General features: G+C 47.6%; 4 protein-coding genes across 7 annotated transcripts; 2 read left to right on the top strand and 2 right to left on the bottom strand.

Annotated features, from left to right (window-relative positions):
- The first annotated feature begins 1,013 nt into the window (after positions 1-1,013).
- LOC125579866 lies at positions 1,014-2,783 on the top strand. The gene has a single exon (XM_048743756.1). The coding sequence runs from the start codon at positions 1,014-1,016 to the stop codon at positions 2,781-2,783; it is 1,770 nt and encodes a 589-aa protein (XP_048599713.1).
- Positions 2,784-2,810: 27 nt separating this feature from the next.
- LOC125580781 lies at positions 2,811-5,770 on the top strand. The gene has a single exon (XM_048745910.1). It carries the CDS (start codon positions 2,811-2,813, stop codon positions 5,625-5,627), a length of 2,817 nt encoding a protein of 938 aa, XP_048601867.1. The 3' UTR covers positions 5,628-5,770.
- A 1,258-nt stretch (positions 5,771-7,028) lies between these two features.
- On the bottom strand, positions 7,029-10,631 carry LOC125580782. 4 transcript variants are annotated; one of them, XM_048745914.1, is made up of 4 exons: positions 10,177-10,631; positions 9,119-9,292; positions 8,471-9,042; positions 7,029-8,389 (listed from the first exon to the last, which is right to left on the bottom strand). In XM_048745914.1, exons 3-4 carry the CDS (start codon positions 8,963-8,965, stop codon positions 7,571-7,573), a joined length of 1,314 nt encoding a protein of 437 aa, XP_048601871.1. In that variant the 5' UTR covers positions 8,966-9,042; positions 9,119-9,292; positions 10,177-10,631; the 3' UTR covers positions 7,029-7,570. The 4 variants fall into 4 exon arrangements, with proteins under 4 accessions (XP_048601871.1, XP_048601870.1, XP_048601869.1 ...); XM_048745913.1 differs by lacking the exon at positions 10,177-10,631 and having other exon boundaries at positions 7,029-7,662; positions 7,750-8,389; positions 9,119-9,780; XM_048745912.1 differs by lacking the exon at positions 10,177-10,631 and having other exon boundaries at positions 7,029-7,668; positions 7,750-8,389; positions 9,119-9,780.
- Positions 10,632-14,077: 3,446 nt separating this feature from the next.
- LOC106350820 (receptor-like protein 48) lies at positions 14,078-15,455 on the bottom strand. The gene is made up of 2 exons (XM_048743757.1): positions 14,496-15,455; positions 14,078-14,092 (listed from the first exon to the last, which is right to left on the bottom strand). The coding sequence occupies exons 1-2, from the start codon at positions 15,453-15,455 to the stop codon at positions 14,078-14,080; spliced, it is 975 nt and encodes a 324-aa protein (XP_048599714.1).
- Between the last annotated feature and the right edge of the window lie 10,283 nt (positions 15,456-25,738).

Raw genomic sequence — 25,738 nt, forward strand, 5'->3', positions numbered from 1 at the left:
ATTTATTCTTCAAGTTTATTTACGGGATTCAGCCCACGATTCTCATTCATCTCTCTTGACCTAACCTAAATCTAAGAAGTGAAACCTTGTCTCTCACAATTGGCGCCGTCTGTGGGGGCAAATAATCGAATCCCTTTCTCTAAAGCTTAAAGGATGAATCCATTAGACGGAACGAATCCATCTAACCCCGATCAATCGAACCAGAGCAATAGCTCACCGAATCGCACTGCTCCGGGGGCAAATAACCCGAGAGCCTCCGGAGGGACCAACTCTGGGTCCTCAGCCCTCAATAACCCATCGCATCAATCCGCTCCGAACCAAACGGAAGATCAGCTTTCTGAGATCCGTCGGATGATGCTCCAGTTAGTGGACAAAGCTCAAGAGACCGAGCGAACGGTGCAACAGTTAGCCGAACGGCAGCAACAGTTCGAAGAGATAACCAGATCTCAATCCGCAACGACCCAACCGTCCGTCCACCAGGGAAGAGGAGTCACTTTCCATGAACGGTTAGCTGACCCTTCCTTCCCTAGAGAGCGCCTGAACTTCTCCCCTGATAGCCCAGGTGCAGAAGGGCAGGAACCTGCTTTCCAAACGCCTCGCGCTAGGACAGCTCCTGCGTTTACCCCTCCTATCACCAGCACCATGGGGAGCAATGTAGCTACAACTAGCTCCATGCCTGATCGAAACACCGGTGGGAGCACCCGTTTGCCTCCACCGCCACCTCCTTCCGGGTCTGGAGCAGGAACCAACATACCGTCGGGGGCAGAACATCAGCTTCGGTGTTTCAAGCTAGGGTTTCAACCCCAAGCACAGACGAATACCAAAGGACGGATGCTGATCCTGCAGCTCTCCGCACTAACCTCGCTCGGAGCCTAAGGACCAATGAGCGACCTATTTCGCCAGCTAGCTGGGAAGACGACCGAGCTCGGTCTCACCAGGAACCTGCTCGCCGAGTATCTGATAATGACCCAAATGTCCTCCCCTTCGAGGGACCTGACGCAATTCGCAGGTACATGGAGCGAACCCACGCAGCTCTCCAGAAATTGGGAGCTCAAGTTCACAAGGTAACGAGCTCAGCTCCCGAAATCGAGAGCTTAATTGAGGAGACTCGTGGAACTCCGTTCACCGATAGAATTGCCAACTCTTACATAAGAGATACTCGAAAAATTAAGATTCCTGAATACGATGGGAACGCAGACCCAAAGGCCTATTTAAGAGCCTTCCGATTAGCTATCGTTAAAGCTCACTTCACAAAGGAAGAGTGTGATGCAGGATATTGCAGAACATTTGCCGAAAACCTGATCGGAACAGCTCTCGAATGGTTCTCCAGCCTCGAGCCGAACTCTATAGACAGTTTCGATCAATTGGCTAACGCCTTTATGAAGCAATATTCAACTCACATCCTGAAACAAGCGTCTGAGGCTGACCTCTGGAAGATCAGACAAGGACTGGGAGACTCACTGCGAGTCTACATCGAAAAGTTCAGAGCAGTAAGAACTAAACTCTCGAATCCCAACGATCAGGTAGCCATTGAGGCTCTTAGGAGAGGTCTCTGGTATAAATCAGGTTTCTTCTCGGAGCTAACGCTAAATCCCCCTCCAACTATCGATGACGCCCTCCATAAGGCCTCTAGATACATTACCTTGGAGGAGGAAATGGCAGCATTAGATAAGCTCCACAGAAAACCCCAGAGTCACCCGAAAGGCGAAGCCTCCGATGGAAAGGGACCTCACAAAAGAGGTAGCTCCCGAAATAATCAGACCCAGGGAGAACATTCTTACGTAGTCGAGGAAGACAAGGAAGAAAAACCTGTCGCCGCGACAGCTAAAGCCCCCTGGTCCAAAGGTTATGACGAGAGCAAACATTGCTCTTACCACGATCGAAAGGGACATTCAACCGAAGAATGTTGGGACCTCCAACGACAACTGGCTGCTAAATTCGCAGCCGGAGAAATAAAAGATGTGGACCTCAAAAAGCCACAACCTTATCAGAAGAGAGGTCCCAGAGATAGCTCTCCAAAACGCGAGAGGTCACCTGAAAAAGAAACAGACTCACCACCCCCAGCTCCCAAAAAGAGAGTCGATATGATCCTTGGAAAGTTTCCACAAGGAAAAAGCCTACAAATCGAGGCCCTCTTGAGTAAACCACCTCCCCAATCGAGCCCTGGCTCAAGGATCGATTACATCCTTGGAGGGTCCGATGTGTGTCAAGACTCCGTTAACTCTATTAAAAGTCACGTACGGAAAGCTGTGTCAAACACTCAGTCCAAACCGACCAAGCCTGAGTCTAACACTAAGATCTCTTTCTGGGAGAGTGAGACATTAGACCTCGATAGACCTCACGACGATGCCCTTGTCATAACATTAAATATAGCAGGGTACGAGGTACCTAAGCTCATGATCGACACCGGAAGCTCCGTCGATCTTATTTTCTACAACGCACTAAAGGGAATGGAAATAGACGACTACGAAATTGTCGACCAGAAATCCAACCTCGTAGGTTTCTCAGGTGAAACAGCCACCTCATTGGGAACAATTAAGCTCCCAATTATAGCTGGCGGAGTCATGAAAATGACCAACTTCATAGTTGTCGACAAACCATCCCCTTTCCACGCAATCCTCGGAAGGCCTTGGATTCATAAGATGAAAGCAGTAGCTTCAACTTATCACCAATGCGTGAAATTTCCAACAACCAACGGAATAGCTACCATACACGGTAGCCAAAAGATTTCAAGGATCTGTTACCTGGGAGGATTCGAGATCATAAAAGAATCCCCCCAATAGCAATTACAGATCCAGGAGAGTCGCGAAATGCAACGAAATATCCGAGGTCCCCCTAAGAACCTCACCGAAAAAGTTAGCATCGACGACTCAAATCCTGAGAAACAGGTGAGCATCGGATCCGAGCTACCTCTCGAAACCAAAAAGGAGCTCGTCGAATTCCTAAAACAGAATATCAAAACCTTTGCATGGACCACCAGCGACATGAAAGGCATAGATGCAAATGTCACCACTCATAAGCTCAATGTAGACCCTACTTTTAAACCGATCAAACAGAAACGTCGTAAGCTAGGTCTAGAAAAAGCCCAAGCTGTCAACGACGAGGTCGATCGACTAACAAAGGCCGGGTCCATCCGAGAGGTACAATACCCCGATTGGCTAGCTAACCCAGTGGTAGTAAAAAAGAAGAATGGGAAATGGAGAATCTGTGTAGACTTCACCGATTTAAACAAAGCCTGTCCTAAGGACAGCTTCCCGTTACCTCATATCGATCGTTTGGTCGAAGCAACGGCTGGACACCAGCTCTTGTCCTTTATGGATGCCTTTTCAGGATATAACCAGATTATGATGGATCCTGAGGATCAAGAGAAAACCGCATTCATAACTGAACGAGGAACCTATTGTTACAAGGTCATGCCGTTTGGTTTGAAAAACGCGGGAGCTACCTATCAAAGGTTAGTAAATAAAATGTTCGCTGGACAACTCGGAAAAACCATGGAAGTCTACATCGACGACATGTTAGTCAAATCCTCAAAGGGGGAGGACCACATCTCCCATCTAAGAGAATGTTTCGAAATCCTCAACAAATACGACATGAAGCTAAACCCAGCTAAGTGTACCTTCGGAGTACCTTCCGGCGAATTCCTAGGTTACCTCGTAACCGAAAGAGGCATCGAAGCCAACCCGAAACAAATAGCGACATTCCTGGAAATGCCATCACCTAAAACGACCAGAGAGGTACAAAGATTGACCGGACGGATCGCAGCACTAAATCGATTCATCTCCAGGTCCACCGATAAATGCCTTCCATTCTATAAACTTCTGAAAAATAATAAGAAGTTCTTATGGGATGAAAAGTGCGAAGAAGCCTTCAAACAGCTGAAGGCTTACCTCTCGGAACCTCCGATACTATCCAAACCTGTAGTAGGAGAACCACTGTACCTGTACCTCGCCGTGTCGGCAGCTGCAGTCAGCGGAGTGCTAGTACGAGAGGAACAAAACGAACAGAGACCTGTCTATTATACTAGCAAAAGCTTAATAGACGCCGAGACGAGATATCCCACCATGGAAAAACTAGCCCTAGCAGTCGTGACAGCTGCCAGGAAGCTGCGACCTTATTTCCAATCGCACTCGATCATCGTAATGACCTCACAACCATTACGGACGATTCTGCATAGCCCTAGCCAATCCGGACGATTAGCAAAATGGGCTATAGAGCTCAGCGAGTACGACATCGAGTACAGACCCCGAGCAGCAGCAAAAGCTCAGGTCCTCGCCGATTTCGTTATTGAGCTAGCATCCGAACATCTAGACCAGGAAACAGAGGTTCCGAAATGGAGCCTATACGTGGACGGAGCCTCGTCAAGGCAAGGCTCCGGTGTCGGTTTAAGACTAACCTCCTCAGCCGGAGAAACCATCGAACAATCCTATAGACTTGGATTTAACGCTTCCAACAACGAGGCCGAGTACGAAGCACTAATCGCTGGATTAAAGCTCGCCCTGAGCCTCGGAATTCGGGAGCTAAACGCCTACAGCGACTCGCAGCTGGTAGCTAGCCAGTTTCACGGGGAATACGAAACAAGGGACGAAAGAATGGGGGCATACCTCGAGGTCGTCCTAAACCTCACAAAGCAGTTTGACAAGTTCGAGCTAACGAGGATCCCACGAGGGGAGAACTCCTCAGCAGACGCGCTCGCCGCATTAGCTTCCACATCCGACCCTCTCGTAAAACGAATTATACCCGTGGAAGGAATCGAGAAGCCAAGTATCGACATAGCTACCAAGGCTGAGATGGATAGCAAACCAAAGGAAAAAATAGAGGATAACAGCCTCCCGACGGTAGCTACCCAAGTTTTCACGACATTCTGGTTCCCGAAAACTAGAACACGCAGCTTTAGAAAGCACACCTCCAGGAAAGCAACCCAGAACCCGGAAAACAACGACAAAAGTGAAGGTACTCACCGAAGTTCAGACTCCCTAGAGCCTAACTCTACGAGTACCTCCGGGGGCACCATCCAGACCTCGGAGCCACTTGTCTATAAAGTCCAAACAAGAAGCCGCACCGCTCTTAAAAACGCATCTAGGAACGCTACACAAACCACAGGGGATAACGAGGAAATTGGAGATATTCCTCAGAACCCAGAACCTACTCCAACGAATATCTCCGGGGGCACCACGGCACCAGGTCCCGAACAGGAATCTCCCTCCTCTCTTCACAACAAAGTTGTAGGGAGAGAAGACTGGAGAATACCGATCATGGATTACATCCTAGAGGGAAAAATTCCACCCAACAAGTGGGAGGCTCGAAAACTCAAAGCTTTAGCAGCAAGATACTGTATAATCGAGTCAGCCCTCCACAAACGAAGTGTCTCCGGACCTTACCTAAAATGCGTTCACGGCCTAGTAGCTATGAAACTCATGAAGGAAATGCACGACGGTTCCTGTGGAAACCATTCCGGAGGCAGAGCCTTAGCCATCCGAATAAAAAACAAGGCTACTTCTGGCCTACCATTATCGCAGATTGTGAGGTCTACTCCTCATCGTGCGACAAATGCCAAAGGCATGCACCGATCATACACCAACCAGCGGAAAAGCTGTCTAACATATCAGCTCCCTACCCATTCATGAGGTGGTCTATGGACATTATAGGTCCATTAGTACCTTCAGGGAAAGGAAAGAAGTTACTAAACCTCCTGGTCCTAACCGACTACTTCACGAAATGGATTGAAGCTGAAGCTTTCCAACAAATAAACAGATTCGAGGTCGAAGGATTTGTTTGGAAAAACATCGTATGCAGGCATGGCGTCCCATACGAAATCGTAACCGACAATGGAGGACAGTTCATATCCCACGACTTCAAAAGTTTCTGCGATAAATGGAACATCCGCCTCACCTTCTCATCACCTCGGCGACCTCAAGGGAACGGACAGGCGGAGGCTGCCAACAAATCAGTTTTAGCAAACCTCAAGAAACGCCTAGGAGCCCAAAAGGAGCTTTGGTCGGAAAAACTACCCGAAGTACTATGGGCCTGCCGAACCACCCCACGAAAAGCTACAGAGGAAACTCCCTTCTCCTTAGCTTACGGGATGGAAGCTGTCGTCCCAGCAGAAACCACCGCAGGTAGCCTCAGACGGGAGCTCTGCACCTCAAATCCCGCAGCTAATAACCAGCTCCTGATGGATAGCCTCGACCTGATCGAGGAAAGACGAGACCAAGCCTTGCTTCGCATTCAAAATTATCAGCAAGCAATGGCACGACACTACAATTCCAAAGTAAGGCCCCGACAGTTCGCCGTAGGGGACCTAGTGCTTAGGAAAGTGTTCGAAGGAACAAAGGAACCGGGAGCTGGAAAGTTAGGAACCAACTGGGAAGGACCCTACCGAATTATCCACATAGTACGACCCGGAGTTTACAAACTCCAGAAGGTACGAACCGGGGTACCTGAAATCCGATCGTGGAATGCCACGAACCTCAAAAGATACTATCATTAGGTACCTAAAACCCCTGAACTACGTTTGGCTTGATCCCTTGACTGGGTACGTAGGCAACTCCGTCATGAGTGCAGCCCCAACCTCTTCTCACCAACCTCCTCACCTAAGCCAAAGGGGCAGGTGTTACCAAGAACACTTAGCCTAAAAATAGTTACTGTGTAAATAATCTGAATCATGTATTCTCTGATATCTGATATTAATAAAACGATTGATTCAGTTTCATAAACATCAAAGGTCTTAAAACCCTCCAAGAAAATTTAGGTCCCCCTAAATCGGGACCTAAGCTCAACAATCTCGAATACATTCAGGTCCCTAAAAACCTGAACCTAAGGTCTTAAAATCCTTAATACACCCAAAGGTCTTAAAATCCTTAATACACCCAAAGGTCTTAAAATCCTTAACATAAACCAAGGTCTTAAAATCCTTAACAATCAGGTCCTAAAATCCTTAACATAAACTAAGGTCTTAAAATCCTTAACAATCAGCAAGGTCCTAAAATCCTAATCAAAACCAAAAGGTCTTGAAACCCTTATCAAAATCGAAAGGTCTTAAAATCCTAAAGAATCAGGAAAATCCCGAAATTCCTCAATTCCATCCGTTAAACTTCAAAGGCCTCGAAGTCCTTCGAATTAACTCAGGTCCCTATAAATCTAAATCCAGGTTCCTACGAACCTGAACAACCAGGTCCCAGAACCTTTCGAATCGGACTCAGGTCCCCGAGCTAAAATCAAGAACTTCTCTTTAAGGTTATCACGACCGAATATCCATTAAGCTAAATGCTTATCATAAATAAAGACTAAAGGTCCTAATCCGACTCAACGATGACGGCACACAACTCATCTGAGATTCGCAATCACTATGATTAAATGAAACGAGGTTAAGTTCAAAAACTTAAAACAGAAATAATAGCCACGATTTAAACATAAGAAAGGGTTTAAAAACCTCCCCAGGCTATTGAAATCCAGCAAGCGTTAAGGTTTAAAGGCCTCCTCAGGCACTAAGTCACAAAACATAACGAAACAAAGCCCTTAGGCCGAAGTCTTAAAAACACAAAACATAAAGTTAAAAGAGCCGTAGCTCTCAATCTTCCTTCTCTTCCTGAATCGGATCACCAGCACCGGCAGGAACTCCCTCATCGACCACATTGCCGTCACCTCCTATTGCTGCCTCGACTGGAGCTAAGTCAGGAGCCATCAAACCCAAATTAGAGCCATACTCCCCAGAAAAGGATGGATTAAACATGTTAATCTCGAAAGTACCTGAACTCTCCGAGATCTGGGGAAGAGGAAGCTTGCTGACCGAGAAGTCAGAGACTTGAGCCTTCTCATACGCAGTTGTCGCTTCTGGTAATAAGGCCACCAATTGGTTGTACTCCTCTTCAACGCTTTGGATCTTGTTGTTCAGCATATCCTTCAAGAGGTCGGCATTAGCTTGGAGCTCCTGAGCGTACACCAAAGCGTCGACCTCATCTTTCTTCCTAGCAAACTTCTCCTTAACACAGACCAGGATCTTGCCGTAAGCTTCGGCGACTTCTTTCTTCCCTTCCCTGACAGCCAGCTTGACTTCAGCTTCCTTGTTCTTCTGGCTATCCCGGGATGAGGCAATGAGCTCACGTACTTGATGCTCAGCTATCTTTCGAGCAGCCTCTAAATCATTGATCCTCCTGCTCTTCACCTGGATATCGAGCTTTTGACTCTCGATCTCTCCTTGCTGAGCATCGGCCTTCGAGCCTAGCCTCGTCACTTCGGCTTCGAGTTCAGAAATTCGAACCCGGGCTTGGTCAAGATCGGTTTTGGCTGCCTTAACCATCTCGGTAACCTCAGCAAGTTCACCAGCATTGGGGGCAGCACACAGAGCATTCTCAAACCTGAGCTGGGCCCTGTTAACAGCCCCAGCCAACTGCAATAAATCCAAAGAAAATATATATATATATCATCGTCTCCAAAGAATGTAAACAAATAACAGATAGAGATCACGTACCTGACCCATACAGTGGGCAATATCGAGATACTCATCTCGGTTAGTCAGGTCCTTGAGCGCTGGAAGGGGACATCCCACGCTCTTCAGGTGCCTCATTATCGCAGCTAGGCCCCAAGAGTCATCCAGGATCGACCCAGGCTTCGAATGGGTAAAGCTCCACCCAACAGTCCCTCCTCTAGAGGACGAGGAAGAAGAACGGATGGAAGCTCCGCCCTGATCGATCCTGGGCCTCTTGTGTCTCGACGGCTCGATCTCAGAGGTACCCTTCGGAGCCTGGTAGTCAGCCTCCGGCACCTGGACCTCAGGGAGAGGAGCAGCATCCTGAGCTACAACCTCAGTTGGAGTAGTCTCGACAACAGGTTTGGATCCTCCGTCGTCCAAAACTTCCTTCATTGAGATAAGGAACGATCCTCCTTGGTTCCTGTCGCTTCCACGAGAAGCACTGGCAGCTTTAGAGGGGTTACCCCTAGAACGGAATGACGGTCGCAGAGTCATGTCACCTGGCTGAGACTTTTCAGTTCCCGAAGCACTAGCACCAGTTGAGATCGATACAACCGAATCGCCTGCCGAAACTGGAACAATGGAAATCCTTAAGTTTAAAAACTTCAAAGCGATAAAATCATTGAAAAGGTTCTGACAAGAACTCACTCTCAAGGTTCTCAGCAGGAATGGGATCTTGGAAAGAGGCGTTGTAGGTATCTGGGAATCTGGCTGCACTTATTCGAGAAGTGGTGTAGGCCACCCAGGTACAGGGACTCTGTTGCAACTTGCGGTATAGAGCCCTGGTGAGCTTGGTAGAGAGCTTCGGGGGATCTTCGATTTCTGCAAGTAAATCAGAGCAAAAGGTTACTCGGCCATAAATGAATAAAACAAAAAAAATATCCCTAGAATTCCTAACCAGATGGATTAGTCCAAGTGACCCTAAGGTTCCGACCCACAGGAACCGTCGAAGGATCAACTTTAACGTAAAAATACTTCTTCCTCCAGTCATCATCACTACTAGAGAATCTGAAGATAACATGATTGGGACGACTAGGGAGGTAGTAGGTCCCGGTACCACCCTCCTTAGAGGCGCTTTCCTTCAGGGAAAAGAGGCTCATAAGTTCGGTAAGACCGACGCTAACCCCCTCCTCTTTGGACCTAGTGATAAAGCCGTTTATCACCCGGATAACCGAGGGACAGAGTTGGGAAAGGGCTAACTGATAATGATCTAGTAGATCAAGCAGTAGGGTCGGAAGAGGAAATCTCAAGTGAGACTTGGAGATGTACTTCTCATGGCAACAGAACCAACCCTCCGGAGCGGTCTCGGGGGTTTCGTCAGAATTACAGGCACGGCCAAGCTCCTTTTGGGCGAGAGCTTGAACCATGAGGTTAACCACGTCTTGATTTTTCAGCAACGAAGGCGAGTGAGGACTGCTCCCGCTAGAATCGTCTTTCTTCTTCCGTTTAGAAACTCTGGTCGCGATTGCCTCCCTGGCTGTCTTTTTCCCCTTCCTCATCTTGGCTCCGATTTCTTGCTTAACTTTCAGTAGTTTAGCTCCAGAAGCAGAGGGAGGCATCCCGGATTCCCCGGAACCTTCTTTCGGATGATCCATAGTATGGGAAGGTTAAGGAGAAAATCGATTGCAAGGTTTGGGAGAGAATTTGCAGAGAAAAGTAACGAGGAAGATAAAAAAATCGCAGTAAAATAAAGAGAGAGAAGTTACCTTGAAAACCGAACGGAGGCGTGGAGAAAGTGGAAGGCTAGCAGTTAATGTTCACCGCTTTATATCCCATCACCTCTCGAGATTCGGAAAAGTCATTTCAAACCCTCTCCATCTGAACCATAGATTCTGCCAAACGTAATAAAGACCGTTAGATCGAGTAAGCTGAATCTAAATAGGATAAGAACTAATCATTATCTTAACGAAAAGATAAGATCGATAGCTAGATTCTAGCTTCCGAGACAAAGGATTTTATTCGGAAGCTGGGGGCAACTGTTGGACCCGAATATGACCCTCAGGTGAGGTACCGATAAGCGTGAGCTAGCATGTGGGTTGCGATAAGCCCATCATAACAAAGGGAGCTGAAAGCCGAGCTGACGACTGGACCTGGGAGACATCATAGCAGAGGTCACGACAGAAAGTGAGCTAACACCATAAGAGACTCGGTCAAGAGGAGCCTAAAGCGAGCTCCGTAATTGAAGCCAAATATCTAGGAGAACAGTTGAAGGGTTGCCAACGAAACCTAGACTATATAAAGATGGAGAAGATAAAAGACAAAGGGGATCTCTTTTCCATATATCAACTTTTGTACTAGATTAAAAGCATTACGTATTCTTTAGCAGTCATCTCAAGATACATTCCTTTGTATTCATCATCTTTCAACTCATCAATAAAATCATATTTATTCTTCAAGTTTATTTACAGGATTCAGCCCACGATTCTCATTCATCTCTCTTGACCTAACCTAAATCTAAGAAGTGAAACCTTGTCTCTCACAGTTAGGTTGCCATAAATGAAGTGTCATAGACGGACCGTCTCGGGCGAGCTGTCATCGACATACTTCTGATTCCGATCAGACTTCTTACTCCGGGATGGTTGCGTTGAACGATCTGTGATGACAGTGTTCTGAACCACCAGAGCAAGTTGCCATGGATGAAGCGTCGATCGACTAACTACCAAGGACAAGTCGCCATAGATATCATTATGAACGTACCACCATGGACGGACCGTCACAATCAAGTCACCACGGTGGACATGTCTTCGCAGCATTGATGCAATCCATGTGTAGATGGAGTAATGAAATCAACAGGTCGAGTCGTCTTATTGATCCGCATGTTGCCGTGACTGGTGCAGTCGGCATGTAAGATGTTTGTGAGATCAAACCGAGACTACCGAGATCGAACCGAAACTGACGGAGTACGCTCGTCATGCCTTGTCAATCCGCAGCTTGTCATGAGTACGTGATGTCCAGAAAGTGGCTGACGGACTATCCTTTGTCGCCAAGATCAGGTTTTGAGCTTCTTGCGGTGAAACGAGAAGGCATTCTGCCTATGATCTCGAGATGGTTTGCGGCAAGATCATGCAAAGACCAGTGCGAGGAGATGGACAAAGTTTCAAGAAAATTAAGTCTTATTAGCAACCACATGTCATCAACATTGATATAATCAAATACAATGACTTTGAACATAAGTCAATACGCTGTAACAATCATTATCGCTTCTTTAAATATTTTATTATCGTGGTTAGATAATAAATTATTAAAGAAGCAAACTATAACTTGACTACACCTTAAAGCTTGTAAATCCGTAAGGATAATAATGATTTTATAAGGTTGTTAGGAAAACTTATCTTGTCAATTGGTAGAGCTTGCTTGGTGAAGAAGCAAGAGCTCTATGCTATGAAGTTTGCGTCCTTAGCAGAGTTCGGAGATGAGAGCATCGAAGTCTTCTTGATTTTTCCTTGTCACATCACTTTTGCCAAGATTGCACGAATTCTTGGATCGAGAAGGGAGCTCTTGATCAGCACTTGACGAAGAAGTGGACGAGAGGCCTCCAACTTGGTGAAGAGACGCAGACGGTCATGACGCGTGAGGTAGAAGCAAGAGCTTTATGGAAGTGTGGTGACATATAGAGATGTGGGTAAAGCCGTGTCTCATGCTTCCAAGGCAAGACCACAACCGTATAGAGATGTCAAGTTCAAGCTTCTTAATCTTGATGGAGCTTTAAGTCGTTGTCACTGATGGAGCACGAACCGCCCAGCCTTCTTGTCGGCAAAATCAGATTTGATGAGTTCTTCATTCATGAGAACCAGATTCCGAGATCAAGTCCATAATTCTGCCGAGAACAAGTTTTGATCTCTGACGAGAACATGTCTTCACCGAGAACGAGTCTTCAGCTTTGACGAGTCGATGGAGAGCTCGTGACGAGATGGTAGGATTGTGACAAGATAGCCTTTGTCGCCGAGATAAGGTCTTGAGCTTTGTTGAGAACAAATCTGAAGACTATCGACAAAAGTTTCGAACTTTGGCGGTATCAACAGCAAAGCTTCATGAGAAAGCTTCATTCCCGTTCCTTGTGTTGATCAGCTCCTGAGGAATCTCAGAGCTGTTGACATATCTATCAATGGCATCCAAGTGGTTCTGATCGTTCTTCTCAACGTTCTGTATCAGGGATGTTGCAGTCAATCTCTGTCATCGTCCTCTTCTTGTAGCCACGAGGTCAATGAAAGTCCAAGACTTTGGCTCAGTCTACCTTAACGCATCTGGAAAGTCGTGTTTCATGGACTTGGAAAGAAGTTCGAGCAGTCCCAAAAAGCTTCACCGGCGGATTGAGACTGAAGCAGCACCACCGACCTTCTTCCCGAGGACTCCTATGGCTCGATCTCCAATCCGCAAATCATCACAATTCACCTCAGCCCTCGTCATCTTCCTCGGCGACTACTGCGATTGTGGACCGGAGACGCGTAAAGTCATCGACTTTTTGATCTCCCTCCCAGAGAAACACCGGAGCAAACCCACGTCTTTCTCGCCGTGAACCACGACTTCGCCTTCGCCGTGATTCTGGATTTGCTGTCGCGTCCTTTGGATGGATCCGGACGTCTAAGAATCTTAGGATCACGAGAGCGAGAATCAAACCAGTTTCATCTCTCGAGACCGCTCCGACATCGTCTTCTTCTTCAGACGTCGTCGATTTAGCTTTACTCGAGCAATCCATGGAGAGTCTCGGCCTAGGTATCGACGTCCTCGTCTCCTGTCTCGCTAGCCCCTTTTCGTCTCTTTTTCCGATCTTCTATCCGTTGGAATGGAAGAAGAAAGAGTCGATTTTGATTTTTTTTAATCTAAATCTAGGGTTTTTACAAGTTTGATATGCTTTGAAGATAGTTCTCTTTGGCCCCCTCCTTCTAGCGCCAACTGTTTGAACCGAAAACGGTGTGTTTGTCGGATTCATACAATGAAGAATTTAAGAAATAGATTTCTTAAATTCTTGAGGCTTAGGAGAAATCAACATAGAAATCAAATGGAAAATGAACATCAAAAAGAGTTTATTGATCAAAGATTGTATTACATGTATGATTACAAGTGTAAATTAAATCTAAGAATTCATAAACTCTTTGTAAGAAGTGTTCTAGGTATAAAATGGAGAAGATGAGATCCTTTGATAAATAGATGTGTGTCTCTATTTATACAAGTAAGAAGCTAGAGCTTCATAGTAAAATGAGTCTAATTCAATATCTAATGGGCGTTGAGGGAAGATGTAAATCCACCCCCAACAAATACTTTCCAACCTTAAAAAATTAACGCACCGGCTGTTGCACACGGAACGGAATGAGACCCACGAGCCGAGTAAACGGACGTGGATGGTCCATTAGTTATGGGTGGTTACACTTAGCCTTCTTCCCTTTTTGTGTATTTCTTATTTACGAGTTGTAACTATCAATGCTCGTGTCGTGTTTACAAAGTAACAAGTTTTTATAGCTTGATTTACTAGTACTTAGTTTATAAGATGGATCCTCAGTTACATATGTAGGTGTTGGAAAGTGATTACTGACTAGTGAGAATGGCCCAGTGATTGACATTCTTGAACATACAGTTAGGTCGCAACAGAAATGGAGATGCATGGTATTCCTACGGGCGGTGTCCCTGCGACAAGAATTCAGAGACACAACAAATAGAAACGAAAAAAGAGGAAACTAGGTAAAACAAAACAACGAAAGAGAATCCTTTACGACCTTACGGTAGTAATTTGAAAACGACACGGAGCCGAGTATAACATAGTAGATATCATCATCACACAAGTCACAACTGATGCTTATATTTAAGCAATACATTTAAAGATCTTCTTGAACCAGTCTTGTCTATAGGAAATCAGAATGTGGCCAATGACCAATCCACAGAATACACCAGGTACATAAGCTGTTGCAGCCACAATTCCGCTCAATACTTGATAATTTTCTTCTTCCTCTTGATCCTCCTTTCTTGTTTCTTCTTCTTCTCCACTGCAGGTCTTTTGGAGAGGAGCACCGCATAGCCCGAGATTATGTACGAATGAAGAGCTATTCTGGCTTTGAATCTGAGTGCCTTGTGGTATTGGACCTTCGAGCATGTTGTAAGAGAAGTTCATCCACGCCAGAAACGCGAGTTTCTCGAGCTCCAGTGGGATTTTTCCTGATAATCTGTTTCTGGATAGATCTAGTGACTGGAGATTGGTCATGTTGGACAAATATGGTGGAATATGGCCTACGAAAGCGTTGCTTGACATGTTGAGCACAATTAGTTCCTTGAGTAAACTGATGGATTTGGGGATTTCTCCTTCGAATCTGTTTTCTGAGACATCGATGGTTTTGTAGATATTAAAACTAATACCGAGCAATTCCATCTTTGAACCTGTGTTAGTCAGAACCACTGACTTACTATAGTTTGAAAAGCTAACTCCTATAAACCTTTGCTGTTTATTATCTGGAGTGTATACACCAGTGAAGAGATTTTTAGAAATGTCAAAGATTCGCAGCTTAGGGAAACTCAAAGAACCCTCTGGGGAAAATATTGGCCCATGGAACTCGTGAGAACGAAGGACAAGAAACTGCAAACCAGGCAACACTCTCAACCAGAAAGGAAACGTGTCATTGAACATGTTGTCTTCAACGTTTAGAAACTGGAGGTAAGTGCAATTAATCAGAGACTTGGGAAGTTCTCCTGATAACTGGTTATGACTAACATCAAGTGAAACCAAGCCAACACTGACAGATTCCTCCGGAAAATTACCAGAGAGGCTGTTATTCTGAAGATGCAAGACTGTAAGCTTAGTATTGAAATTCTCAAAACACCGAGGTATAGAACCGCTGAAGTTGTTGTTGGATAAAATAAGTTTGCCAAGAGAATCCAGCTCGCATATTACCTTCGGAATCTCTCCTGAAAACTGATTATCAGAAGCTGAAAAATATATAACAGATTTTGGTAACAAAGGAAATGGATTCTTGAAAGTGTTTGAACTTATATCCAGCATATATATCTCATTTCTTTGAATAACATCCGTTGCTCCATCAAAACCACTGAATGAATTCCGAGAAACGTCTACATACTCCAGTCCTGGGAGACTCCATAACCACTCTGGCACTTGCCCTTTTATTTAATTGTTAGAAATATCTAAATAAAACAAACTGGTTTGCCTTTGTAGAAACTTTGAAAATTCAGAAATATTGCAGGACGCTAGAGCCAAGGATCCAATTGGTGAGTGTAGGAGATGAATTACACCCCTCCACAAGGCCCATCGAATAACAAGCCCTAATCCAGTAAGTCGGATCGATTTGCTCGGCTCGGCGGCTAAATCCATCGGTTTGGCCTTAGAGTACTTTTAGCCGGTCGAGTAAGTCGACCAAAAGTGCCTGGCTTGGAGAGAGCCTTGTCCAGGCCCGTGTACCCGGCCTCTCGCACCAAGGCCCAAAGAGGTACGAAATTAGGGCATCAGGGGCATGAGTCCTATAAAAAGGGAAGGAGAAGCAACAAGATAGGGACTTTTGGACCATTGAACAGACTGAGCGGCTAGATCTAGGGTTTTAGGCTATCTCTTTGATCTCGTTACTCTTCGATCTTGTTGCTCTTTCATCTTCTTGTCACTCTTGTAACCCTTCAGACCAAATCTAAATAAAACGTCTTTAGCCATCCCATTTCTGAATTCTTCCATCTTAGTCGACTGAATCCCGTTCAAACAATTGGCGCCCACCGTGGGGCTGACTAAAGTAACGTTCTAGATCTACATGGTTCAAGACGACGCCACCTTTGGCGCTCCGGGCGGAGAACCGACCCCAACGCCCGAAGCCGCGCCACCCATCGCCGCAGATTTTATGAGCTCTATCATGGCTCGACTTGCTCGTCAAGATGAAGTCCAAAAGGCGACCAACGACCAATTCGCTGCTTTGGTCGCGGCCCTCACAGCTCCGACAGCCAAACAAGCCGTCCTCAGCAGATACGCCGTCGCCTCTTTAACACCAACCCAACGGCGACCGGAGTCGACCATATCTCAGACGACTCGGAGCCTAATGAAACCCTTCTCGCCGACCACCCCCCAGTAGGTTCTGATCTGGCGACCATACGCGAGCTCGCTGAGCTCAAACTCAGCTTCCAACAAATGAGCGAGAAGATCCATCAAGTAACCAGCGCGGCCCCGCAAATCGAGAGGTTCCTCGCCGCAACATCACGCACTCCTTTTACTAGCGCTCTGACCAGTGTGCAACTCGGAAAGATAGAGAAGCTGCGCTTACCCGAGTACAAACCCGGCGGAGACCTAGTGGAACACATGACGGCTTTCAACATCGCAATGGCATGGGCTCGACTCCCCGACGAAGAAAGGGACGCAGGCTACTGCCAACTGTTCGTCGAAACTCTCCACGAGCAAGCCCTAACCTGGTTTTCTCAATTAGAAGAAAACTCTATCAGAAGCTTCCGCGACTTGTCAGCAGCTTTTCTCAAGACTTACATTATGTTTACCAAGCGTAGCGCTACCGCCTCTAGCTTGTGGAATCTCAACCAAACCAAAGACCAGAGCCTCCGCGACTATATGGAGAAGTTCAAAGCTGTTGTCTCGAGGATTGAAATTCCAGACGGTATTCCAGCGACGCCCTGCGGAACACGTTGTGGGTTCGTTCTAAATTCTGAGAGGATTTATACCAAAACCCAACTACGTCGCTCCAAGACGCTATCGCGCGATCTGACAATTTCATCCAAATGAAAGAAGATACTAACGCCATTCTCAGCAAAATGAACGCATCCAAAGTTCTAGCGGCTAAAAACGCCAGCACGCGATAAGAACCGCGCCAACATGCTCCAATCGACAAAAATGGCCGCAAAGACGGATACATGTATGTCGTCAATGAGAACAACGTGCCGGTTTCAACTCTCGTAGTCCGCGGAGAAGGATGGAACAAATGGGTAAGGGAGCTCGATTCGTCCGACAAACCAGTCGACGCCGTTTGCTCGACCCAGACTACAACAGCAGCAGGTTCAGCGGCAGGACCTTCCATAACCGTCGATCTCACCAAACACTGCAAGTATCACTATGTCAAAGGGCACGATACGACAGAGTGCAAGTCACTCTATGCGCACTACCTCTCATCCTTAGAAAGTGGCGACTTCAAGTTCGAACCACTAAAGGCTAAGCCAAAGAACGGCAAGAGCTGGAGCAAGAATAAAGAAAGGAGAGCCCAGCGCAAAGCTACAGGCAAAAGTCGACATAGCGAAACTCAACAACGAGATGACGAGGAGGATGCCCCGAAGAGTAATGGCGAGGCAGACTCCTCGGCTGACGAAGAGCAACCAGCTAACCGCAGATGCATTGAGGTCATACTTTCCCAGCAAAACTTGTCGTCGGACGATGAGAACGATGACACACCTGTACTCGAAGATTTGAGAGATGTTCTGAAACGAAAGTTTGAATCCGAAAACAGCAACAGCTCCACGCGCAATGATCTCCGAACAACGTTGAATGCACAGAAGTCGCGGCGTATCTCGGCAGTTGACCCCGATCCCAAAGAACGCCCGAACGGCGACCTTAGGGATTAACTCAACGCAGGAGCATGCGATTTCCGAATCCGCCTCAACTGTTCTAAGCCCACTGACCTCCGGAGACGTTTGGAGCAAACTAAGATGTCAAGCAACGATACTCCGTTATCAAAAAACGATAGCAGCGTACCAATCGATTTACGCGCATTCTTAGATTCCAAGCAGGTCCAAACGCGACGTCAACTAAATGTCATCATGGGCGGTTCTCCTCCTTGCGGCAACTCTGTTCGCTCCGTCAAGGATTACCGTCGGCAGGTCGCGACTTCGCAGAGATGGACGACTAGGCCGCTAAATCACCCTCCGATAACCTTTTCACCGGATGACGCTGAGGGGATTCATGTACCCCACAATGATCCTCTTCTTGTAGTTCTTGGAATTGGGGAGTACGACGTCACCAAGGTCCTCATCGATACATGAAGTTCCGTCGACCTCATTTTTCGAGGAACCCTGCAGAAGATGGGAGTCGATCTCGATGACATCAAACCATCCTCCAGAACATTAACCGGCTTCAACGGATCCTCCGAAACAATACTGGGAACAATCCGCCTTCCGGTACGCGCATGTGGAGTCACTCGGACTGTCAAGTTTGCCGTCGTAAGCACGAAGGCCCCTTACCACGCCATACTCGGAACCCCCTGGATACACTCAATGCAGGCCATTCCATCTACTTATCACCAGTGCGTCAAGTTCCCCGGTACGGACGGAAAAATCAAAACACTGCGAGGAGATCAAAAGGCCGCTAGGGAACTCCTAGTCGCCACAGTTAAACTCCAACGATCGTCTTTATCGGCTAACTCCGTCACTCCTCCAACCTATAAAGTCTGCTCCCAGGAAGGCGAAATTCTCGAGTTACCTATTGACGATACCAATCCAAGCCGGACCGCAAGGGTTGGTGGGTACCTGTCTGAAGAAATGCAGCGGTCAGTTCTCGACTTTCTCAAGGCAAATGTGTCCACATTTGCGTGGTCCATGTCAGACATAAAAGGAATTGATCCGACCATAAAAACTCACGAACTAAACGTCGATCCGACAGTCAAGCCTATCCGACAGAAGCGACGTAAGCTCGGTCCAGATAGGTCAAAGGCTGTAAACGAAGAGGTCGACCGGTTGCGCGGCGCTGGTTCAATTGCTGAGGTGCGCTACCCTGAGTGGTTAGCAAATCCAGTAGTCGTCAAAAAGAAGAACGGGAAGTGGCACGTCTGCGTCGACTTCACAGACTTGAATAAAGCCTGCCTAAAGGACAGCTATCCTCTTCCCAACATCGACCGTTTAGTCGAGTCCACGGCTGGAAACGAGATGCTCACCTTCATGGACGCTTTCTCTGGGTACAACCAAATCATGATGCACCCCGACGATCGCGAAAAAACGGCATTTATCACGGATAGAGGAACCTAGTGCTATAAGGTCATGCCATTCGGTTTGAAGAACGCGGGAGCAACCTACCAACGGCTTGTGAACAAAATGTTCGCAGACAAGCTGGGCGTCACCATGGAAGTATACATCAACGATATGCTTGTCAAGTCGCTACACGCTGCTGAACACCTCTGTCACTTGAGAGATTGCTTCGAAACTCTCAACAAATACGGCATGAAACTGAACCCAGCAAAGTGCACGTTTGGGGTTTCCTCAGGCGAGTTCCTCGGATACATAGTCACGAAGCGGGGAATCGAAGCCAACCCGAAGCAGATCTCCGCGGTCCTGAACCTTCCGAGCCCAAAAAACAGTAGAGAAGTGCAACGGCTTACGGGTAGGATAGCTGCACTCAACCGGTTCATCTCCAGATCCACCGAACAATGCTTGCCATTCTACGACCTCCTTTGAGGTAACAAAAGGTTTATCTGGGATGAGAAATGCGAGGAGGCATTTATCCAACTCAAGCATTATCTGAAAACTCCACCCGTTCTCGCCAAGCCAGACGTCGGCGACGTTCTATCTCTTTACGTCGCAGTATCACAAGCAGCAGTTAGTAGCGTTCTAATAAAAGAGGATTGTGGTGAGCAAAAGCCAATCTTCTACACGAGTAGGCGCATGACCGGACCAGAAACGCGATACCCAACTCTGGAGAAGATGGCACTGGCAGTCGTCGAAGCGGCGAGAAAGCTTCGCCCCTACTTTCAGTCACATTCGGTTGAAGTATTAACCGACCAGCCCCTCCGAACGATACTTCAAAATACAAACAAGTCCGGAAGACTAACGAAGTGGGCTATCAAACTTGGCGAACTTGATATCACTTACAAGAATAGAACTGCAGCGAAATCTCAGGTCCTCGTAGACTTCTTAATCGAATTGGCCCCGGAGTTAGAGCAAGATCTCACGCTCCCAAACCCAAACTGGACACTGCATGTCGACGAATCTTCGACTAACAGGGGCGCAGGTGCTGGAGTTCAACTGCAATCCCCGACCGGCGAACTGATCAGGCAGTCTTTTAGCTTCGGCTTTCCAGCCTCGAACAATGAAGTAAAATACAAATCTTTGATCGCTGGACTCCGCTTAGCAAAAGCTGTCAAGGCCAAACGCCTAAGCGCCTACTGCGACTCGCAGTTAGTCGCCAGTCAGTTTAGCGGCTATTACGACGCCCGCAACGATCGGATGGACGCCTACCTCAAGATAGTACAGGGATTAGCCGCAGAGTTAGAACTCATCAAAGTTCTTAGAGGAGGAAACGTCTGCGCCGACGCCCTTGCAGCCCTTGGAAGCAAGCTTCATGACCAAGTTAAATGAACTATTCCAATACACCGCATTGAGAAGCCGAGCATCGATATCTCGACGGACCAAACCGCCATCATAGCCCCAGTCACCGAAACCGACACTATCGTTACTGATGAGTTCGGCCCCGACTGGGGAACTGAGTTCATCGACTATCTCTCAAAGGGGGAACTTCCAACCGAGAAATGGGCAGCCCGCCGACTAAAAACGCGCAGTGCCCATTATGTTGTCCTAGACAACGAACTCCATCGATGGACTGCGAGTAAAGTACTACTCAAATGTATCCACGACGAAGAAATAGTCAGGGTTATGGCCGAAACACATGAAGGCGCTGGAGGAAATCATTCGGGCAGACGAGCATTAGCAATCAAAGTGAGAAGCCTAGGCTTCTTCTGGCCGACGATGAACGCAGATTGCGAGTCCTACGCCAGAAGCTGCGTCAAGTACCAACGGCATGCACCAAGCATTCATTGTCCAACTGAAATGTTACGAACGACAGTCGCGCCGTACCCGTTCATGCGATGGGCAATGGATATCATAGGACCTCTTCCATGCTCCCGCCAGCGGCGTTTCATTCTCGTCCTCACTGATTACTTCACCAAATGGATCGAAGCTGAAGCCTACGCTCAAGTCACCGACAAAGAAGTCCTTGGGTTCGTCTGGAAAAACATCATCTGCCGCCACGGTCTACCGTACGAAATCGTTACTGATAATGGTTCACAGTTCATGTCGGGAAACTTCATGGAGTTTTGCAGCAAATGGAACATTCGTTTGAGCCCCTCTACCCCTCGTTACCCACAAGGAAACGGCCAAGCGGAATCCTCCAACAAGCTCATCATCGACGGCATTAAGAAACGTTTAGACCTGAAAAAGGGTCATTGGGCCGACAAACTCGACGGAGTTCTATGGAGCCACCGCACAACACCACGAGGGTCGACCAAATCAACACCTTTCTCTCTTGCATATGGTGTCGAGGCTATGGCTCCCGCAGAAGTTAACGTTTCAAGCCTCCGATGCTCAAAAATGCCCCAATACGTCGAACTCAACAAGGAGATGCTGCTTGACGCCCTCGATGAAATTGAAGAACGACGGGACCAAGCTCTGCTGCGAAATCAACATCAGATAGAGAGTTACTACAACAAAAAGGTCCGAGCCAGACCCCTTGAACTCGGCGACTTTGTCATGCGCAAAGTTTTCGAGAACACTAAGGAGCTGAACGCCGGCAAGCTCGGTGCTAGGTGGGAAGGACCTTACAAAATCATCAAAGTTGTGAAACCAGGAGTCTACCGACTTCAAACGTCAAGCGGAGAAGTGTCTAGAGCATGGAACTCAATGCATCTAAGACGCTTTTACTCTTAAAAAAAAAAAAATACCGAGTAGATGCACCTCCGTGGTCACTTCTACTCGACCGAGTAAATGCGCTTCCAACGACCACTTTCACTCGGGAAACACGAACTACGAATGGCTTGATCCTCAACCGAGGTACGTAGGCAGCCTTAACCGCTCTAGCTGTAACAAAACCAAAGTCAAAATCTTTTTCTTTGTTTTGACTCCGATCGAGTAAATACCGATTGTCGAACCCAACGGCTCCCGTACCTCCAGCAGGGGATATGCGGACACTCACGTTCCATCTCCTAGCTATGTCCTGATCAGACACTTAGCCTAAGGACTAAACGGTCGCGAGTCACCTGTGCCTAAAGAGCACTGACCGACCAAACGGAGTGAATCTTTAACCTTTTATCGACTAAACGCGTAACGGATTAACTACCCATTTACTCGATAGTCTTTGAGAAAACGCGTAAAAAGAACCTTCTACTCTTAGACTCAGTCTCTTGTTTTCAAAGTAGAAAAACGCGTCTAGACGTTATCTCAATCGAAACACGACAAGAACTGAACAAAGTCTCTTAGCGGGTTGGGTTGTTATCTATTTGCAAAAGCCAAAGGTCAAGGATCTATTTTCTCTAGCCGAACATATCGCGAGACTCTAAAGATAACTGAAATTCACTTAGACAAATTGCAAATACAGATTGGGAACACAACAACCTGCAAATCTAAAAGTCTGCTTGAAAACAGCGACTTGCCGATAAAATAAAAGTACGTCTAGTAATACAACAACAGGGTCTATCAAGACCACAAACACAAAAAGAAAAAAGAAGACATAGATAAAGCGTCAAGGTGCAGAATCTTGACCGACCTCCTCTGGCGTCCCAAGAGCAGAGGGACCGACTGGGTCTTCGGTAGCAGCAACAGTCGGGTCTTCCACCCGAGCAGGAATAGAGACAAGAGAGTCCCCAGCAAGAGGCGGAGGAACATCTCTATTCCCGACTTCATCAGGCTTCTCTTCCTCGACGGGCTGCAGCGACGACGTCTCCTCGACTCTATCGTCTTCCTCCTCTTCGCCTTCTCGTCCTTCAGAAGAAGAATCCGAGACAAGGACAGGATCCTCGATGTCCACGTTCCGGGTCTCTTCCTCTCGAACCGGAGTGTTGCCTATCTCAGGGTTGTCCTTCCCGGGGACCTCCTCCAGGTTCTCGTTCTCTGGACGTTCACCAGGGCCACCTCCCTCCGGAACCCCGACGTGCTCGGCCGGGACCGACGTGACATCGACAAGTGGCTCCTCCGATGGCTCCTCGGTAATTTCGAGCGAGGTGATGAGCTGAGAAACCGTCCTTGGTCCGATCATATCTACGTTCGATCCATAAGGATCAAACGACGCTCTAAACCTGTCCTCGACGAAACGAGAAGGGAGAACCAGCGGAGAAAGAGTGAGGTCGCTATCAGACAGCGGCCCTACTCGGAGTTTCGTAACCTCCGCCTCGTACAGTTTCTCCTGCTCAGCGAAGACATCGATCATTTCCTGGGGAATCTCCGTCCCACCTGCCTTTATAACCTCGAGGCACTTCTTCGTTCCCGAAGCTTGACCATACAGGTTCTTTGCCTTCTCAAAAGCTTCCAGACTAGTAAAATGGTCGTGCACACGATCAAAACGGCGACTCGCCTTCTCAACCATAGCAGCTTCGACTCTTTCCCTCTCACGAGTAACCTCCAAACCCCGGGAGTCCCTCAAGTGTTGCCTCTCTCTGATCAGTTTGTCTACCGCGGCGTCTCTCTCTTCGACTAGCTCGGTCTTCTCCTTCTCCAAGTTCGCGGCCGCTTGCTCCAAATGATTGTTCTCTTGGGTGAGCTCTTTCCTCGCCGCTCTGGCAGATTTGAGCTTGCCCTCCAGCTCTTCGAACTTCACTCGAAGAATCTCTTTCTCCTCCGCAGCCTTCTCGTTAGCCTTCTTATGCTCCGCCCTTACTCTCTCGATGGCCTTCAACCTCGCCTGGGCAAGCTTCTCCGAAGATCCCAACTGGATCATACTCCCGTCACTCTGCAGAACGACAAACACATACCACGTGAGATGAATGAACCCGACAAATCAAAGAAAGAGATAAAGAGTGAAAGGTAGCGCAGTTACCCGAGCTCTTGAGGAAGCAGCGTCTATGTACTCGTTCTTGAAGTAGAGGTCGTCCAATTGTGACATCTCCTTCGTCCCACCACGAATTTGACGCGTCAACTCCGCTCACCTAAGAGGATTAAGGATTAAGGGAGTCGTCTCGTTGTAGAAGAACTCGACGCGATCGGGAAACTCGATCTTCCCCCTCCTTATAGTAGAGCCTTCTGAACGAGACCCTTTCCTCGCGGACGAATCAGGAACAGACCTCTCACTCGCAACAGGATCACTGCCCCGCGCTGAGACCTTTCTTTCCTCGGGAGGGGTTTCGAGAGAAACGCTACCTCCCGCGACAACTTCGACCAGGCCCGCCTCCGCATCAGAAGGACGCGGCTCTGCCTCGATAGATCTCTTCTTCTTCTTCTTTCTGGGACGATCTTCAGGCGCTGCTTCGGAACGGTTTGACTCGAAGGGACCCTCTGCAGCGCCTTCTCGCCCTACTGCCGGCGCCTCTCCGTGATCAGCAGAGGAAGTAGCCCCTTCGTAAGGTCTCTTCTTTCCCCCCTTTTCCTTCCTTGCTTCCAAACCCTCAGAGGTTTCGTCGAGAGAAGCGATCTCTTCAAGAGGAAGCTCTTCGGTTGCTTTCCCCCTGGATTTCTTGCTCTTCTTCTTCTTTTTGGGACCCGAGGCAGGAGGCTCCGCCCCAACGTCCTCGTTAACCAATCCAGGAGCTCCTTCCTTGGAAGCTCGGTCTGCGTCAGAACTGGTCGACCCTTGCACATCGGCAGGAATTGACTTCTTCGAAAGCAATTGCAGCTTCCCCTTCAATAACGAGCTCAGATCCGGTACTCCGTCCATCTTTCTAGCTTCGTCTAGAAGCTTCTGCTGTTTCCGAGTAAAAAGGGATAGACGCGACTTACGGGGCCCGAGTACAACAGGAAGCCTTGACTCCCAATCAACTTTAAGAAATAAAAAGAGACTAAATTGTCAACAGAAACTTAGCCCCAGTGCAGATAAGTTATTGATAAAACTTCTTGGAGAAAGACCGATGAACTCACCTCTAACAATCCGAGCTTCTTGACGTCTTATCCACTCTCGACTAAGATCAGGCCAACGGAGATGGCTGTGAGCCGCGATCGCTTGGGCACTCTCAAAGAATTTCTCCGGGTATGCGATTGTATTCGGGTGGCGAACTGCAACAATAAGAAACACGCTGTTAGAATACTCGAATAATGCATGATGACAACAAACACTATCTACCAAGCGTTTTGTTCCATAGAACGCGGTAGTCATCCCCAGGTGGCTCCGAGAAGGCATGCTCGTCAGACTTGATATAAACATATGACCGCTGCCAGTCCTTCGTCTTGTTCGGATGCCCAGCCAAGACGTTGTAGCTCGAGCGCATCTTCACTGAAAATATTCCATGTGGCTCCGCCTTCGTGAAAGTTAACTCTTCAAATACTCTCACACTCATCGAAACGTCTATCTCCGCTGCTATCATCATCAGCATAATCGCAATGCGCAACGACCCGTTAAGCAACTGACAGATTGCGATGTCCCGACGAAATGCGTAAGACGTGATCAGTCGG

Source organism: Brassica napus, chromosome C1 (genome assembly GCF_020379485.1).
Source record: "Brassica napus cultivar Da-Ae chromosome C1, Da-Ae, whole genome shotgun sequence".
Taxonomy (NCBI): Eukaryota; Viridiplantae; Streptophyta; class Magnoliopsida; order Brassicales; family Brassicaceae; genus Brassica; species Brassica napus.

What these genes read in the sequence shown, in the direction of transcription:
- LOC125580781 (XM_048745910.1), top strand. Translation starts at nt 2,811, where the DNA reads ATGCAACGAAATATCCGAGGTCCCCCTAAGAACCTCACCGAAAAAGTT.
- LOC106350820 (XM_048743757.1), bottom strand. Translation starts at nt 15,455, where the DNA reads ATGCTGGATATAAGTTCAAACACTTTCAAGAATCCATTTCCTTTGTTA.
- LOC125579866 (XM_048743756.1), top strand. Translation starts at nt 1,014, where the DNA reads ATGGAGCGAACCCACGCAGCTCTCCAGAAATTGGGAGCTCAAGTTCAC.
- LOC125580782 (XM_048745911.1), bottom strand. Translation starts at nt 9,491, where the DNA reads ATGTTATCTTCAGATTCTCTAGTAGTGATGATGACTGGAGGAAGAAGT. An exon ending in TCCTGCTGAGAACCTTGAGA is followed by an intron (nt 9,043 to 9,118) that starts GTGAGTTCTTGT and finishes CCATTGTTCCAG; the next exon opens with TTTCGGCAGGCGATTCGGTT. An exon ending in TTGCCCACTGTATGGGTCAG is followed by an intron (nt 8,390 to 8,470) that starts GTACGTGATCTC and finishes GATTTATTGCAG; the next exon opens with TTGGCTGGGGCTGTTAACAG.